Genomic DNA, 18,455 nt, shown 5'->3' with positions numbered 1-18,455 from the left:
ATCCTATCTTAAGTATTATTTCATCTGTAGTGACAGTTTTATTTTTTCTTTCAAGTCCTCATATCTTTTATCCATTCTTTTTTCTTATTAAACTGGTGAAAAATTCTCATACAATCTTGAAGAGAAGTAGTAGTATTAGAGCTAATTCAATAGGAAAGTTTTCCATGTTTCAGGATTGTGTATGATTCTTTGCTATATCATTTCTGTTTTAAAGACCCAGTATTGGAAATTCACGTTCATTCCTTTGCTGAGATATTTATCACTTACATGCTTTCTCTAAGTCTTTTATGATGATCATATGATTTTTCTCTCTTATTCCTGTTAAAATAGTGAATAACGTTTATTCATTGATTTAAAGTGTTAAATCAACCTTGGATTCTTGTAAGTTTGCTTGGATTCTTACTGTTTGCTTTCTTTTCTATCACTGGATTTAATTTGTTAAAATTTCATTTAGGATGTTTGCATCTATGTTCATAAGAGAAACTGTCTTGTAATTCTTTTCCTATGATGTCCCTGTTTGGTTTTGGAATCAAGAGTATGTTGGCCCCATAAAATGAGTTGGAATATGTTTCTGCTTTTGCTTTTCTCTGAAAGACTGTGTCAGTTCCTCTTCGAATGTTTAGATGAATTCATTGATAAAGAGATTTAGCACTGTAGTTTTGTTTGTGGGAAAACAGTAAACTATGGATTCAGTTTCTTTGCTAAGTATAGAAATATTCATATTTTATCCTTTCTTCTGTCAGTTTTGATAAATTTTCATGTAATTTTCCCTTTTTATCTAAAATTTTAAATGTATCTGCAGGAAAGTACTTGTGATATCCTTTTATTACAGATTTGTAGGATGTTGTTTTTGATGTTGTCTACTTGTGCCTTTTGTTTTCTCTTGATCAGTCTTGTGTGGCCTTTAATTAAGATTTCAAAAATATAGCTTTTGTTGATTATCCCTGTTATTAAGTTTTTTTTCCTACTAAAGTTTTGCTTTTGTGTTTATTTTTTGCTATCTTTATCAAAAAAAGATGTTTCTATTGATTATTTCTGTTTTTAAGTTTGTTTCTACTGAAGTTTTGCTTTTACTTTGTTTGAATTTATTTTTTCTTTTTAAAATTTCTTGAGGTGGATAGTGAAGTCACTTATTTTCAGATTTTTTCCTTTTCTCATATGTCCACATAAGGTCTATACATTTCCCTCTAAGTAGTACTTTACTTGAGTAATACAGGTTTTGATGAATCATATTTTTATTAGCGTTTAAAATTATATTCTGATTTAATCTTTGATTATTTAGAAGTTTCTTCATAGATTTTCAAGCTTTTGGAGTATATCTAGACATTTTTTTTTGCTACTGATTTCAAGCTGAGTTCCACTGTTGTCATAGAACATTATCTGTATGATTTCAATTAGCTGCAACTTGCTGAGGCTTCTGCTGTTACCCAGCATAATGTCAGTTTTGATGACTTTACATGTGTGCTTGAAGAGAATGTTTTATTTTGCAGCTGGGTATAGTGTTTGGTATATGTTCAATTATGTCAGTTTTATGAATGATATGATGTAAAATCTTCTATAACCTTACAATTATTTTTATTAGTTAGTAGATTATAAGAGAGGCATGAAAAAATACAGATATGAACCTACGTACCAATTTTGTTTTCTTCAGTGAAACGATAATTAGACCCCGATAATTGACTTAAATCTCTTTGTATGTCTGCCTCAAGTATGTGTAATTGAGAACCATAAAAGCATTTTTTTTATTTATGGCATTGACAGTAGGTAAAATTTACATAACTGGGCTATTTTTGCCAGTTTTATTTTTGTTGGTGACTCGATGGACATGAGTTTGAGCAAGCTCCAGGAGTTGGTGATGGACAGGGAAGCCTGGCATGCTGCAATCCATGGGGTCGCAAAGAGTTAGACACGACTGAGTGACTGAACTGAACCGATTCTTTGTTTTGGTTTGGAGGTCAGCTAAATCAGGAAACCGTATGCCTAAAACAAGCCATTTCCCAGAAATTATTAGAAGCAATGATCCGTACTGCCACCTTGGTCATGCAACACCCTAAGCAGAGTGCTGTCACATGAGAGATAATATTCATATATGTTCAGGGTACCAGACAAGCCTAATTACAACAAAAATATATATAATTTTCCTACTCACTGAGTCCCTATGGTCTTCTACTCATCTGCTAGATTGATCTTTCTAAAATGCCAATCTTATCATGCCACTCCCATCCCACTTAAAATTTCTCCAAAGGCTCCCCATTGTCTCCAGGAGAAAATGAAATTTCTTTAGCTTGGTCTGCTAAGTCCACCAGGGTCTGACTTCCACTGTCTTCTAAAGTTTTATCTCTTCTTGTCCCCTGAGTTCCAACCACATTGGGATTCCTTGAATGTATCACTATCTTCCCAGTCCACCAGTTTCTCCATTCCATCTTGCTGGCCTGGCTGATGTCTATCTGGCCTTGATTCAGCTCTGATATCCCCTCCTCTAGAGAGGGCCTTGTGACTTGGCGATTCCTCTCCTGTGTGCTTTCTTAGCACCCCTGTCTCATGCTGCCATCACGCTTGCTGTACTTGTGGGGTGAGTTCTGATTAGTTGTCTGTCTTCCCTAGTTGAGAGAAGGCAGTGCATATTCCCACTTTGTACTCCTGGAGCCTATCACAGTACCTGCATTCAGAGAGCACCCAGACAAGGCTGAAGGGATGTTTCAAGGACCACAATGTTAATTATGGAAACAAACAGATATCCAGAAAAATATTCAAATGGTATCATTGGATGACATTAAAGCATGAGCCTGCAATCCCATTTGGAGGAGTTGTTTCAGTTTGCTTTCTATGGCATTTAGGTAAGTGGCAGGAATGGGAGTGACATAGAGGAAACAGGTGTGTGGAAAGTACACAGAGACGCCTTTGGTTTGCAAATACATGGATGTGATGAACTGAGATGATGGTTTTTTTATTATTCAAATGAAGTTTTAGGGCTCATGATTCACTGGGGCATGGACGGGAAGTGCTGTAAAGGATCCAGTTCCTTTTGACATTCTTTCAAACTAAACAAAGCCTGTCTGAGACAACAGCCTTTGTAGGCTACACTGGCATTTTAGGACTGCTTATCCATTCTCAGGGAGAATAACCTTGGACAGAATGGACAGATAGAAGAAAGCATGTTTCATGGCTTCTTATTCCAGTCTATTTTTGCTTGTGTTTTTCTGATTTCATTCTAGCAGCATTTAAAGCTCAATAAATGTATGTGCTCTTGAAGCCTAGTGTTGAAGGGTTTTGCAGACCTCACTTGGATAGGGTATTGTGCCAAGTCCATTTTAGGGTGCTTGTCTAAGTTATACAGTTGAGTCAAAAAGTTGCTTCCTAATAAAGTCAACTTTGTTGGTCCTAGAAATTATCTTTGTGGGAAAAGAAAAGAGACTTTGTCTTTTCCACTTGCCTTCCACGTTCCAAAATACAGTGAGCAGGTCTTGCCTCATTTAGTGTCTCTCTTCCAAAAGTTTTCTGTAATCCAAATAATGACATGGTCTCCAAGTGTTCATCCAGGACTTGCACTGGACCTGAGGGTACTGGGAGCCGAAGGGATGTAACGTTTCATCATATGCCTTGCAGCAGAGAAGCTTAGAGAAAGCAAAGTGTTTATGTGGAGAAATGGAAGACTCATGTAAAGATGGCAGAGGCTCATCCACAATGAAATTATACACTATCTTAAGAGAAAGGCTGCTTCCCTGATGGTTCAGCAGTAAAGAACCTGCCTGCCAATGCAGGAGATGCGTCTTCAATCCCTCAGTTGGGAAGCTCCCCTGGAGGAGGAAATGGCAATCCATTCTGGTATTCTTGCCTGGGAAATCCCATGGACAGAAGAGCCCAGCAGGCTATAGTCCAGGGGTTCACAAAGAGTAGGACATGAGTGAACACACACACACACACGTGCACTTAACGAGAAAGGCATCTAGCCAAAGTTTGAAAGTGTGAGCTATTCCTAAAATGGTGTTGCGCTTCTATATGGAACTATTATCTGGCAGCCACAGTGACAGAAATGGATGGGGTGCTGGAAACTATGAACATTCACTCAAAAGAGAAACTTTATTATTCTTATTGCTTTACATTTCCCTTCTCCCTCCCTCCCTCCCTCCCTTCCTTTAGGTTCCTGGACCAAAAATCCTTTTGAATAGTATTAGAAAACTAGCTGTACTACAGCTTACCATGGGACCTGTCCTTGGGAACACTGGACTTTTAGGTAAAATGAATTAAATGGAAAAACATCCAGACAGACTTTACTGGGAAAAAAAAGGAAGGCACCTGAGCCTTTCTGCTTAACTAGTGTCTCCAAGTCTCACAAAAATTGTTTGTAGTATGGGTATGAAGGATTTTGGCTGTTTTCAGACAACTCTTAAGATGGATTGAGCTTTAGGGTAAACCTGTACTATGATGAAAAATAGGTAAGGGTGCCTCCATATTCCCAGAAACCTTAAGACATTTTTCAGTTTTTGAGACCAGTTCATGACTAGTGGTAAAAGAGCTAATTTGAAAGTCTGCTCACAAAGCAGCAATTTCACCAACAGGTAGCCTGTAGGTGGCAGAGTGGGGTGGGGGTCAAGGCAGAATGTTCTAAGAAGTATAAAGGATTAGAGAAGAGGGCGGACTGTGGGGCCAGTGAAGCATCACCCACCTGAGTGCTCCCCTAAAGCCCAACAATATTTGAAAATAGGGATCTGGAATTTCCTAGGGTTTGTGTGGATGGTTTAGTCACTAAGTCACGTCTAACTCTTGCAACCCACTGGACTGTCACCCGCCAGGCTCCTCTGTCCATGGGATTTTCCAGGCAAGAACACTGGAGTGTTTGCTGTTTCCTTCTCCAGGGGATCTTCCCGGCTCAGGGATCCAAGCCGGGTCTCCTGCACTGCAGGCAGATTCTTTACTGACTGAGCTACCAGGTCTTTCCATTTGTGTGGCAGCTGCATAAAGCAGGAAGCCAGCAGCTATGTGGACAGGGAAAGCTGTAACTTACACCTGTGACAGGTCCTAGTCCGAATAGGAGCTGGGTATATAGAAAGTTGGTCACTATTTTTTTTCAATTCTTAGTCTTTTTGTTGTCGGATTTCATTCTTTTTAACTACATCTTCTCTCAGTATGTCCACTTTTATTACCTGTGATTTCAGCCTTCACCTTTGTTTCTCAGATCTGTTTTCTTGAATTTTATTGAACACAAAGCAGATGCTCTCTAAAATTTACGTGTGTTTTCAGTAGTGAATTTTTCTTTTCAAAAGTGAGTCCTTTCTCTGCAATTTGAAGATGATTCTCTACTTTTTTTTTTAATTGCTGAATCTTTTTGGAATTTTTTTTTTTCCTGGTTAGTTGTCCTTGAATAAAAAGAGGTGAATGTCTCTGGGTGTTTTCCATAACACCATGGGTGTGTTGGCATAGATTGCCTTCATGTCTGCCAGAGTGTTGGTGGACCTTTCACTCATCTCATCTAGAGAGATGGAGTGAATATGAATTTCTAGTAAGTCTTAGGCATCTTGAAGATACCCTTGTTTTATTTTTAAGTGGAAGATAATTGCTTTACAAGGTAGTATTGGTTTCTGCCATACATCAGCATGAATCAGCCATAGGTTTACACATGTCCCCTCCCTCTTGAAGCTCCCTCCAACCTCCCTCCCACCCTTTGAAGATACTTTATTTTGTGTCATTTCTTCTCTGGGTTTGTAGAAGCCACTGGGTCTAGGGGTTTGCTTCTGTTTACAGCTCTCTGTTGAGTAAGGCTGGATTACTGGGTTGTAATCCAGCAGGTCACACTGGTTGGCTTACGCTGGATACATAGGTGTGGCTGTGTTCAGTGTCTGTCCAGCTCTACTGGTGACTACATCTAGTTGAAGCCCTATGCTGCTGATTTTCTGCTCGTTGTGACATGATGCCTGGGGCTTTCTGGGGAGATGATTTTCAGTGCTGCTGATCTGAACTGCTGAGTGGGAGCACCACCCCGGGTCTGGCCTGGGGTCCTGGACTACATATTGCAGATTGATGTACAGCTCTTCACGACTTGATCCACAATACTGTACTTTCATGACTTAATTCTCCCAATACTGTACTTTCCCTGGATTGGGAATTATTAAGAATGGATATAAAATGATATTCCATATAGTGTTCTTAGTAATTTCAATTGTTTTTGACTGATTATAATTAATTTTTAGTTCATAAAAGTGACACAGGAAGCATTTATACTATGAATAGGAACTTATCTAGAAAAGAAGGGTCAGTCGTTTTCACGTGTAGTTGTCTTTGTATAATGAGCATTATATTTCACCTGCCACTCCTTTTTAATGTTTTTAAACTACTTGTCCATTTTGTCAAGGTTGGCTTTGTTACATTTAAGTCATAAATCAAGAATCCATTTAATTGGAGACCCACAAATCTATCCTCCTTGAAAGGTCACTATCCCAGAGTTTGCCTTAGAGTATTTGTTTTTGTTTTCTGTAAAAGCATATGAATGATGAAATTTTGAGCTTGTCCACACCTGAGAATATATTTGTTGGCTTCATATATACATGACAATTATACTAAATATAGGTAAATATTTGTTGGTGTTTAGTCGCTAAGTCATGACAACTCTTTGTGACCTCATGGACTGTAGCCCACTAGGCTTTTCTGTCCATAGAGTTCTCTAGGCAAGAATACTGGAGTAGGTTGCCATTTCTTTCTCCAGGGAATCTTCCCAGACCAGGGATTGAAACTATGTCTCCTGTGTCTCCTGAGTTGGCAGGCAATTCTCTACCACTGAGCCACCAGGGAAACCCATAGGTATATCTAGATATCTTGAATTTTGCTGTATTATTCTCCAAAACTGGTATTGTTATTAAATTGGTTTCTGATATTGGGCATGGTGGAAGTCTATGGCTAGCTTGAATTTTTGTTACTTTGTAAGTAATATATTTTTCTTAATGTTTTCTTTTTTAATTTTCAGAGATAAAAAATGACAACAGAATATGTTGGATTTTTTTCTGGTTTTATTTGATCCCTTTTCATCTGCTTTAAAGGTTTTTCCTCAGTCTAGGAAAACTTATTTGATTAAAGCTGCTTCTGTTTGTTTCTTAGGGACGTCCTTTTGTAGGAAGAGAGAATCATCTGGTTCTTACTTCTATTCATCTTATATGTTCCCTCATAATTTTTTGTGTTTTGTCTTCTCTTAGGTTTTGAGAACTGCGATGGGTCCTATTTGAAATTCATATCAAACCCTGGTAGAATCTTTAAGCCCTAAATTAAGGGAGAAAGTTTTTAGAAAGCTTACATTTACCCTCATTTTACTTTGCCAGTGGAGAGTCCACACAGCCTATTGGGTAGTTTGGCTTCTGAAGTGAGAGTCAGAATTAGAGGCAGACTTAGCCAGGAACATTTTTTGCTAAAGAGCTTCCATTCCTTATTTGGAACAGTTCTCAGGGCTTGCTTCTGCGGTCTCCCCATTCTTTGGCAGGCTGGCTGTCCAGTGTGTGTGAGTGACTGGTACACCCTTCCATGCCAGCTCCCTGTCTTGGGCTGCCTGGGAAACCAGAACACTTCCTAATGCTGCTAATGGGATCCATAGGCTGACTCTCACCTCCAAGAGTGCAGAGGCCTCTGCTTATTTCCTTTGCATATTTCCCTTTTGCATGATGGAGATTCACAAGTCAGCTAGCCATTACCCTCCATCTAATTTCTTTTGTATTTTACATCACTGAAATTCCTGGAAATTTCTTTTGTATGGCTTACCCTCTTGTCTACTTTATAAGGTTGATCCGAGCTTTTCCTCCTTCATGATTGTTTATCATTTTCATGTAGATCTGGAGGGGAGTAGTTTATGCCTTGTGGAGAAGTTGACCTGTCCTGCCTTTATGAATGCAAGCCTGAGAATATTTTGAAGTCAAAAAAGTGGAAATGGCCTTGGGAAATGGATACTTGATAATAATCTTAAGTATCCTGATAGGATGACTCTCCTGTGGTTATCTGTGATGACCAAGGCCACTGAATAACAACAATGGCAATAATGATAACAAATGCCTTCTAAAATAAGCAGTGGTAAATGGGGGGTGTTAGTCAAAGAGTACAGACTTCCAGTTATATAATAAATAAAATCTGGACATCTATATATAACATGATGGTTATAATTAGCAAGCATTGTTGTTGTTCTTTAGTCGCCAAGTTGTGTCTGACTCTTTTTGACCTCATGAATTACAGCACACCAGGCTTCCTTGTCCTTCACTATCAGAGTTTGCTCAAACTTACGTCCATTGAGTTGGTGATACCATCCAACCATCTCATCCTCTGTTGTTCCCTTCTCCTTCCTTCAATTTTTCCTAGCATCAGGGTCTTTTATAATGAGTCAGCTCTTCACATCAGTTGGCCAAAGTATTGGAGCTTCAGCTTGATCATCAATCCTTCTAATGAATATACAGGGTTGATTTCCCTTGGGATTGGTCTGATCTCTTTGCAGTCCAAGGGACTCTCAAGAATCTTCTCCAGCACCACAGTTCAAAAACATCAATTCTTTGGCGCTCAGCCTTCTTTATGGTCCAGCTCTCATATCCGTACATTACTACCGGAAAAACCATAGGCTGCCATTTCCTACTCCAGGGGATCTTCACGACCCAGGCATCAAACCTGCATCTCTTGGGTCTCCTGCATTGGTGGGCTGATTCTTTAGTACCAGTGCCGTCTGGGAAGTCCAAATACATTCAAACTCAATCTTGTCCTCAAAGTGACGTTGTTTGCTGGCTGTCAAACAGCCTGAAGAGTTGTGCAATCTCCAAATCTCTGCAATATGTACAGTGTTCCCAGTTTCTGGTCTTTGATAATCTGTTGGCATTTTATTGTTCTCATATGTAGGAAGTCTGTCTCTGTGGGGATGATGTTCATATAAGTAAGAGGAGAGTTTATTGTTTCTCTTACACCGTCTGGAACTTGTGCATGCTCAGTTGTGTCTGACTCTTTGGGATTGCATGGACTGTAGCCCACCAGGCTCCTCTGTCCATGGAATTCTCTAGGCAAGAATACTGGAATGGGTTGTCATTTCCTACTCCAGGGAATTCTTGAAGAGCAGTGGGAAAGGTCTTGTCCTCAGTACCTCAGTTTATCATCCATACTCCTTTAAAAAACAAAACTAGGGTATTTATCTGCTCCTAGAGTAATTCTTGGAGAAGGAAATGGCAACCCACTCCAGTATTCTTGCCTAGAGAATCCCATGGACTGTAGCCTGGCCGGCTTCTCTGTCCATGGGGTTGCAAGAGTCGGACATGACTTAGCGACTAAACCACCACCACAGCACCACCAGAGTAATTCTTCCTGTCTAGTAAAAGAGTTTGCCTTCTTGTATTCCTTCTGCAGCCCTCTGTGGTGATTTTGGTGCTCTAAGTCTCATTGCCTGTCTTGGAACGCCTGTGGGCCATGAGACTGCTGTTCTCTATGGTCACAGCTGAACAAAGTACCTTCAACTGAAGCAGTGTTTGGTGATGTTGCTGGTCATGCTTTACTCTTTCCAATTAGGACCAAAAAGAATTAAAATCAGAAAAGAAGCAAAATTATTGATAATTTAGGAAACTGTTAGAAAGATGAAAGGTAGTTAGAAACTGAGGGGCAAGGTCAGTCCTGGTAGATGAGAACATTTTTGTTCCTGATTTCATAGTGGGGAAAAAAAAAGTGTGAATTTATTTTATAACTTGCTTCTTTCAGAAATAATGGTTTCATCATTAGATTTGTATTTTCTTTTCATATATATTGGGATAAATAAAAACATTTAATGGCTATAAACTGTTCACTCTAATTGTAGGATTATTTTTTGTTTCTTCTATTCTAATTGAATCATGTCTCTTCCCCCACCTCCAGGTTACGATCTTTGGTCAAACAGTTAGAGAGAGGGGAGGCTTCAGTGGTAGATCTCAAGAAGAATTTGGAATATGCAGCCTCCGTGCTTGAATCTGTGTACATTGATGAAACCAGGTGAGCTAAAATGGCAAGAAGTCGATGATAAATTTTCTATTATATGACTTTTTGAAATGTCCCACATGGCAAGTAGGTGGTAACATTCAAATGATTGGTTTGATTTGAGATTTAGTTTTCACAAATGGGGTAGATTTGGATATCACATATCCTCTGTACATCCTCATTTATAAAAGGATTACTAAATTTCTAATCAAATGTGGAGTTCTTGTGGAATTATTACATATTATTCATCTCAGCCTAAAAATTGCATTCAAGTTTTAGTTCATGATGTCCATGTGTAAACGGAAGGTTTTGAAGGGTTGAAGAAGCATTTGTTTTCTTAAACACCCAATATTCCTCCCTCAATCCTTTGATATGTTATTGATTTTCTTAGAAGACTCTTTTCACTTGAATTATCCATAAGTACCAAAGCACTTCCAGTTACAAAAATTTGCTTTTCTTTGAAAAACATTGAATTGGTAAATATGAAAGGCTTTTCTTGGTTTTACCTAGTTCAGAGAAGCTCCACCATTAGTATTTTTGATGACTAACTTTTCTATGCCAAATTTCAATCTGATAGGATTTCCCAGTACTTTAAGAATTGTGTGGTTTAGTTTTTGGTGATACGCTTGGTTCCTAATTTAAGGAAATTTGATACCATGGTTTTTTTTGTTGTTGTTGTTTTTGTTTTTTTTACTAAATGTTGTATATTTCTCCCTTACCTTCATTGGAGGATCTAAAGAAAAAAAAAAACTCATTGACACCTGTTTTTACTGCTTATTTTTAGTAGGGCTTAACATAAGTATAAAATACAACTTTTAAAGTTTTACAGTATTGTAATTTATTGCTGTTTATGTTCTGTTCTAGCCTAATCCATGATTAGGTCTGAAAAGTCTGCTAAGCACACATGCCAAATCACTATTCTCAAATAAAGAACTGAATTATTTATGAAATTTTGCTTAAATTTAGACATTTAAGTTTCTGTAATGTCGTATCAACTAGAGAGGGTATGAGTATTTGCCATTTGGGTTTATTACTTCAGAAGACTGAGTTGATGTGATTTGGGTAATACTTTGCAAAGTCTTTTTTTTTTTTTTTTTCTTTTTTAAAATTTAGTTTTATTGAGATGTAATTGACATGTAACATTGTAAAAGTTAAGGTATACAATGTGTTGTTCTATTTATTTACTACCATAAGATTACCACTGTAGGGTTAACTAACATCTGTATCACATCACATAATTATTATTTATTTTTGTGGTGGGAACAGTTAAGATCTAAGATCTTCAGAGCTTTGAAGTTTGTAATACAGTATTGTTGTTTATCACTTTTTAAAATTTAATTTGTTTTAATTGGAGGATAACTACTTTACAATATTGTGATGGTTTTTGCCATACATCAACATAAATCTGCCACAGTGTTGTCTGTAGTTTTTAAGTGCCATTATTTTCAAACAAAATAATGTCACTTGGCCATCTATGAAATAAATCTTGTGAATGCATTTTAAATGAGAGGTTTAGATTCCAGTCAAATTCCACAAATCATCAAGGAATCACGATACTGGTTACACCTGAGTGCAGTGGATCAGGCCCACAGAGCCTGAGATGGAGACTGTTTGACCTTCTCCGACTCCTTTGTTCCTTTATCCAGTCTGGTAGAGAAAACCACCTTGAAACACAAATGCTGGGCTTTCACAAGCCTTGCCCAAAAAAGTACTGGATGTTTTTGTGGCCCACTTATTATGGTTTTTTTTGCACCTGTGTATTCAGGTGGGTTGGAGAGAAGGAACAGCTGCTTTGAACAGGGAGCTCTAACTTCAGATTTAATCTGTGTCGTGGTTCTGTTTCTTGGGTCCAGGCGACTCCTGGATACGGAGGATGAGCTCAGTGACATTCAGTCAGATGCAGTGCCTTCTGAGGTCCGAGACTGGCTGGCCTCCACCTTCACACGGCAGATGGGGATGATGCTCAGAAGAAGCGAGGAGAAGCCGCGGTTCAAGAGCATCGTCCATGCAGTGCAGGCTGGGATATTTGTGGAGAGGTAAAGATATCTGTCATTCAGTAACCAAAGCAGTGAAAGGGACACTGGTTTCTAATAACTCAAGACTTTGCTTTGATGTAGGTTTCGTATTTTTATAAATACTAAAAATTCTGGGTGGAAACAGTCTTGAATAAGAAGAGATGGAAAACGTATCTCTGCAGCATCATTAGCACAAGCTTTTTGCCTTTGCTTGGAATTCTTTTTGTTCACATTAAGACTTAGTTTGAGTTCAGCCTCTGATTTTTAAAAAAAGACATATCTTATCGTCATTATTTGACATACATGGATGATGTCTACATTGGAAAGAGGTCCAAGATGCTTTGTGAGGGTATTGATCCAGGGAGAAGTTCAGTCAAGGGGTTTGAGTTCCCCATGACACTTTCCAATTTTGTAAGTCACTTTGCTCTTTGAAATTAAATCGCCCCCATCCCGAGAAATAGATTCCAGAAATTGATTTATTCTTCTTTTAATCCTTAGTATACAATTAAGAGTTTTAGAAATGCTGTGGTTGGCTCAAAGTTTACCTGGGACATTTTTCTCTTTAGTTTTTGAGTTCTTTTAGTTCTCTTTTTGAGTTCTCTTTAATCTTTTAGTTCTAAACAAAAATCTTTCCTAAATGGGTCCCCCATAGGAGTTCTTTTTTCAGAATAAAATAATACATTACATACTATCTGTGCTACACTATAATTCACTTCCAGCCGAAGAGGAGACCCATTTTAATAACTTCATTTGGGTCACATAGACTTAATTTTTGTTTATTTGTTTCTAATGGTTTACATGTTTGGGATTGCTTTAATTTCATTTGATTTGAACATTTAAGCCCCTTGAATGACTATGAGAAAGGTTGTAAAATAAATTTTAGGTTCCTTGGGTTTATCAGATGATACGACTTCTTATTAATTGTCAATACTTGTGTAATACTTGTGGCCTGCTAATTTTTCTTTGTAAGATATAATATTGTATTTTTTTTCCTTCTGACTTTGCCAGAATGTATAGACGGACATCAAACATGGTTGGACTGAGCTATCCACCAGCTGTTATTGAAGCATTAAAGGTAATACCAATAAAAAAGTCTTACAATGTATATGCTGCCCTATAAAAAGTTAAATTTGTTGTTAGAAAATGAGTTTTCATTTACAGTTCATTTATAGTTTTCCCAATCATTCCTGAATTTTTTCTTTCATTATCTTTTCTTATCTGTTCAGTAACAGTATTGCTAATTTTTAAGCCTTTGTACTGCCATTAAAAAAAAAATATGGAATTCTGTGTAGTTTCATTTCTTTCTGCTCTCTTGGAGTAGTTTGGTGATCAGTACAGTGATCTAGCATAATGAGACTCAGTCTGACTTTGGCCATAGGAGATCAAATTTGTTCTGGTTATAAATGTCCAACATTAGGAGGAACTTTTGTGACCATAATTCTACCATTATCTTCTTACCTACTCTATGTACATTTTGTAGATGAAGAGACTAAGACTCAGTGAGACTAAAAAAAAGGCAGAGACAGAACTAAGGTTTGATACCAGAGTTATAGGCAGATAGATAGCTCTCAGTTACATTTTATGTGTGAAAGTACGTTCTCCAGAACCCTCGTCCTCTTCATGTATCCTACTGTTTCCCCAGAACTCTCACAAAACCTGAAAGTTCCATGGAAAGTCACAAAATGCTTGAGTTTAAAGAGTTTAAATCCTACAGAATGACTCCCAATCAGACAAGCTCTTGGAATTGTATAGAATATCTCTAAAAGGCCTTGACAGTGAAAGTGTATGTCGCTCAGTTATGTCCGACTCTTTGCGACCCCATGGACTATATAGTCCATGGAATTCTCCAGGCCAGAATACTGGAGTGGGTAGTCTTTCCCTTCTCCAGAGTATCTTCCCAACCCAGGTATCGAACCCAGGTCTCCCTCATTGCAGGCAGATTCTTTACCAACTGAGCCACAAGGGAAGCCCTTGTGTAGATGTATTTTTGTATGTGTGTGTAGATTCAGGCTCACTGGTCTTTTAAATTTAGGGGCTGTGCTAAGGCCCAGGATCACGGAACTGGTTGACATTGCCTGGTGCCTACACACGGAGTCATGTCAGCTTAGTCAAAGAGGTTCCAGCATTCTGACTCTCATTAAATAGGCTTCCCTGGTGACTCAGTGGTAAAGAATCCGCCTGCCAATGCAAGAGACATGGATTTGATCCTTGGTCCAGGAAGATCCCCTGGAGAAGGAAATGACAACTCACTCCAGTATTCTTGCCTGGGGAATTTCATGAACAGAGGAGCCTAACAGACTATAGTCCATGGGGCTGCAGAGAGTCAGACATGACTTAATGGCTGAAGAGCAACTACAAAGATATTTTAATCTTTCTCTGAAACCTGAAAAGTGTATCCCTGATAGAATTTTCAGAAGATAATTTAAATTCCCTATTCGCAGAATCAGATCAATTTAATGTCAAAAAAGAGCTCTTTAGGGCCAGTTTGATTCCCTTTCTCTTGTCTCAGGGACATTCACTAGCTGACTTTGGGAAACTCTGTATTCAGATTCTCAGTTCACCATTTTCTGTCTCTTGTCAAGTCATCTAGGACAGGAAGGGTGCTCAGGAAAGATACAGCAAGAAGACACATGTTTTCTCTCCCTCCTCTACAACCCCAACTCTAATGCTTAGTAAATCATTGTATAATTCACAGCAACATTTCTTATTTAATCTGTGAAACCACTTTATAAGATCTGATGTTTCATAACACCCACTGTGAAGTTGCATTGATTTTCATAATTGAATCTGAAACCTTCAGTGAAAGTCTTAGGAATGTTAAAAGCATCTTTTATCCTTAATTTCTTCCTTTATCGTGAAAATAAATACAGGTGGTTATATGGGTACTAAGAAATTTATGAAAATATTTCTTACAAATTGGAGCTTCTTTTCTATACAGAATGACTGAAGAAATGTGAAACAACCTGTGATGTGCATGAATTGTTATTTTATGCTTGGGGAAAAGTAATTCTCAGAAGCACACATGTTGTCTTTTGGAGGGGAAAGTTACCTTGATGATTCAGAATGAATACTAACTCTGAATTGCTGCCCTTCTCCACACCTTTGCTAATACGTGCGGAAGGCTAAAGCTCTTGTTTCTCTTGGTTGTATGCTCTGTTTACCGTGGAAGTTCAAGACCTTTTTACAATGTAATATTTTTCTGTGTCCCTAGACTCTGGTTTTATTTTCAGTGGATTGGAGTTGAACTGGAGAGATGACATAGATTCTTTTTTTTTTACATAGTGGTTATTAGAAAAAGGTTATTTTTCACTCCGCTGCCAGCAATTTATATGGAATCGCTATTGTTTTCTTCTGTTACAGAAAATTTCCCAAAAGCCTGAGAGAATACAATTAATAAAATAATCATCCTGCTACTGTCATCTTAACCTTTGTGATTAATGTAAGAACATAGCACAAAATAACATTTAAGGAAGAGAATAATTAGCCACCACCAATCTCTAAATTTGAAATATGCTGCACTTTTATTCTTTTTATTTGTTTCCATGCAGTGAATACTAGCTTCTAATTTGGGTGGTTTTATCTCTAATCTTCTAAGGTGGGGTTATCAGAAATGGAGAATTGTGCTGTTCTTTAGAAGGGCATATGCTGTGTGACTCAGGAAGAGACACCCTGGACAGACTCCAGGTTTAAAGTGGGAGGAAATAAGGAGGTTCAGGCTCCCTTCACGTTAGACTAATAGGAAATTCACAGGACTAGTGCTTGGGCCAAATTTGCTAAGAAGAGAAGATTGGTTTAAGGCAGTTAAATTAGGTGCTTGTTAAAATGCATATTCCAGGCCACAAGCCAGGATTCTTCAGAATCCTCCACCAAAGAATCAACATTTTTTTTCTGAGCACCCCAGGTGGTTCTAAAGAACACTGAAATTTGAGAATATGAGCTAAAGTCTCCCAAAAATGAGGGGCTAGAGAGACTATCCATCTCACAGTTTCTCACAGTATCCATCCTTCTGTTTCTCTAAGGTCTAATATTCAGAATAAATCTTGACTTTTTACTATGATTATCTCTTCATTTCCAGTGATAGCTTTTTTTCTTCTTTTATTCATTTAAGTGAAGAGGATTAAAAATAGTCAGATGTGTCCAAATGTTTTCCTACCTACTGAGTTGTCAGTGGACTTTTCTTTAGGACTATTAGCTAGACAATGGCTGTCATATGACAGTGCCAATTTTGGTAGCCAAGGTGAACCTTAGGGCTTCCTTGATAGTTCAGTTGGTGAAGAATCTGCCTGCAATGCAGGAGACCCCTGTTCGATTGCTAGGTTGTGAAGATTTGCTGGAGAAGGGATAGGCTACCCACTCCAGTATTCTTGGACTTCCCTTGTGGCTCAACTGGTAAAGAATCCGCCTGCATTGCAGGAGACCTGGGTTTGACCCCTTGTTGGGAAGATCCCCTGGAGAAGGGAAAGGCCACTCCAGTATTCTGGCCTGGAGAAGTCCATGGACTGTATAGTTCATGGGGTCACAAAGAGTTGGACACAACTGAGCAACTTTCACTTTAAAGGTGAACCTTGGGTCTTGGATTAATCTTAAATGGCTCCGTTGTCTGTGGCCTAGGCACTCTTGGGGGTATTTAGGGCCTAAGGCTTGGGTCACAGCACATATTCACTGAGTTTACAATGTCATCTGTCAGTAATGCTACCACTGGGGCATCAGTGGAGTTATTGCCTGGTATTGGCATTAGACACTTCATTTCATCTCTCTAGGGTGGCCATCTATGAAACTGGAGAAAGTTTTTAGGGTTATAAGGGTTTGCAAATGTGTATCAACAGTTCCTACTGTGCCTGGCACAGAAAATGTTTAGCCCTTGTGGCTCTTTACTTTTTATAATGGAGGAGAAATTATTGAAGGCTAAGGTGAGGTTTACTACTAAATGTGAATTGAAACAATCTGTTTGAAACCTTTCTGGGAATGTTTGGTTTTCCCTATATACAGTTGGTTTCCCTGTGCCCTGGTGTCCATGAGAGAGACCCTTCATGATCTCAGGGTGATCTTCATGACTGGGATCTTTGGAGAGGAACAGGATTGGGATGGATAGATGATGTTGGAATGCAGTGAAGGCTGATGTGGGAGTCAATGGGTCCAGCAGTTTCTGAAAGCCAAGATCTCTTCCAGGAGACCATCTGACACCTAGCTTAGGTTCAGTGTGGTCTCACATGCATCCTTATTGGCATGCTCACGGCAGTACACTTTCCTTAACCACTGAAATAAAACTCTTGATATGCTGAGAAACCAAATGACTATTGCTTTAATTATTTCTTAAGCAGCCTTTGTTTATAACATCCACAAGTAGCTATATATAAGTCAAAGACATATTTGACAGTGTTTACCATTTTATGGACAAATAAAACTCTGAACTTTAAGAGTAGAGTGTGAGGAGTGTGTTCAGCTTAGCTCTTAGTTTTATATTTTCCAGCAAAGTGACTTACAGATTTGAGGACTCAGTCCTCAGATCAGTGACTCAGAAGTGATAACATTTTTCCATCCCGTGAAATGAAGGCTTTGTCCTTGGTTTCAGCTTAGCAGATTAGATTCTTGAGGTGACACATTGTTTTGCATTCTTCATCATGCAAGTTTCTGAACACTTTTAAGTGCGTTAACATTCTCCACAATGGACTAAGAGGAAGTCAGTAGATGGTATCACAGGGTTGGTTAGGGGTAGGAAAGTTATTGTGAAGTCAGTTAAAATTTTGGAATTCAGCAGAAGTAGTGGAAGGTTCAGAGAAGGCAATGGCAACACACTCCAGTACTGTTGCCTAGAAAAGCCCATGGACGGAGGAGCCTGGTAGGCTGCAGTCCATGGGGTCGCAGAGTCAGACACGACTGAGCGACTTCTCTTTCACTTTTCAGTTTCATGCACTGGAGAAGGAAATGGCAACCCACTCCATTGTTCTTGCCTGGAGTATCCCAGGGATGGGAGCCTGGTGGGCTGCCATCTATGGGGTCGCACAGAGTCAGACACAACTGAAGTGACTTAGCAGCAGCAGCAGCTGCAATGGAAGGTTAATGGAAAGAGCCTGAGTTTAAACTTCAGTTGAACATGTGTTTGTGTTTTTGCCCCACATGTATTCCTAACACTTGCCTTCTATGAATCTTAGGGAAATTAGCTAACTTCTCAGTTTTCTTATTTGTGAGATATGACTGATAATACCTACCACTAGACTTGTCTTCGGAGAAGGCAATGGCACCCCAATCCAGTACGCTTGCCTGGAAAATCCCATGGGGAGGAGCCTGGTAGGCTGCAGTCCATGGGGTCACAAAGAGTCAGACACAACTGAGCGACCTCACTTTCACTTTTCACTTTCATGCATTGGAGAAGGAAATGGCAACCCACTCCAGTGTTCTTGCCTGGAGAATCCCAGGGATGGGGTGGCCTCGTGGGCTGCCGTCTCTGGGGTCGCACAGAGTCGGACATGACTGAAGCGACTTAGCAGCAGC

At 38.9% G+C, this 18,455-nt stretch overlaps 1 protein-coding gene across 6 annotated transcripts in view; it reads left to right on the top strand.

The window, feature by feature from the left end:
- Positions 1-18,455, top strand: part of PDE1C (phosphodiesterase 1C) — a 539,682-nt gene that overhangs the window by 398,991 nt on the left and 122,236 nt on the right. For all 6 annotated transcript variants that reach the window (XM_005889124.3, XM_070369504.1, XM_070369502.1 and 3 more), the window contains 3 exons: positions 9,850-9,963; positions 11,802-11,984; positions 12,972-13,038. In XM_005889124.3, coding sequence (XP_005889186.2) covers positions 9,850-9,963; positions 11,802-11,984; positions 12,972-13,038 — 364 coding nt within the window. The remainder of the gene's footprint in view (positions 1-9,849; positions 9,964-11,801; positions 11,985-12,971; positions 13,039-18,455) is intronic.

This window comes from Bos mutus, chromosome 4 (assembly GCF_027580195.1).
Source record: "Bos mutus isolate GX-2022 chromosome 4, NWIPB_WYAK_1.1, whole genome shotgun sequence".
Classification (NCBI taxonomy): domain Eukaryota; kingdom Metazoa; phylum Chordata; class Mammalia; order Artiodactyla; family Bovidae; genus Bos; species Bos mutus.
The sequence above is the reverse complement of the archived record's forward strand: the minus strand, read 5'-3'. Positions and strand labels throughout refer to the sequence as shown.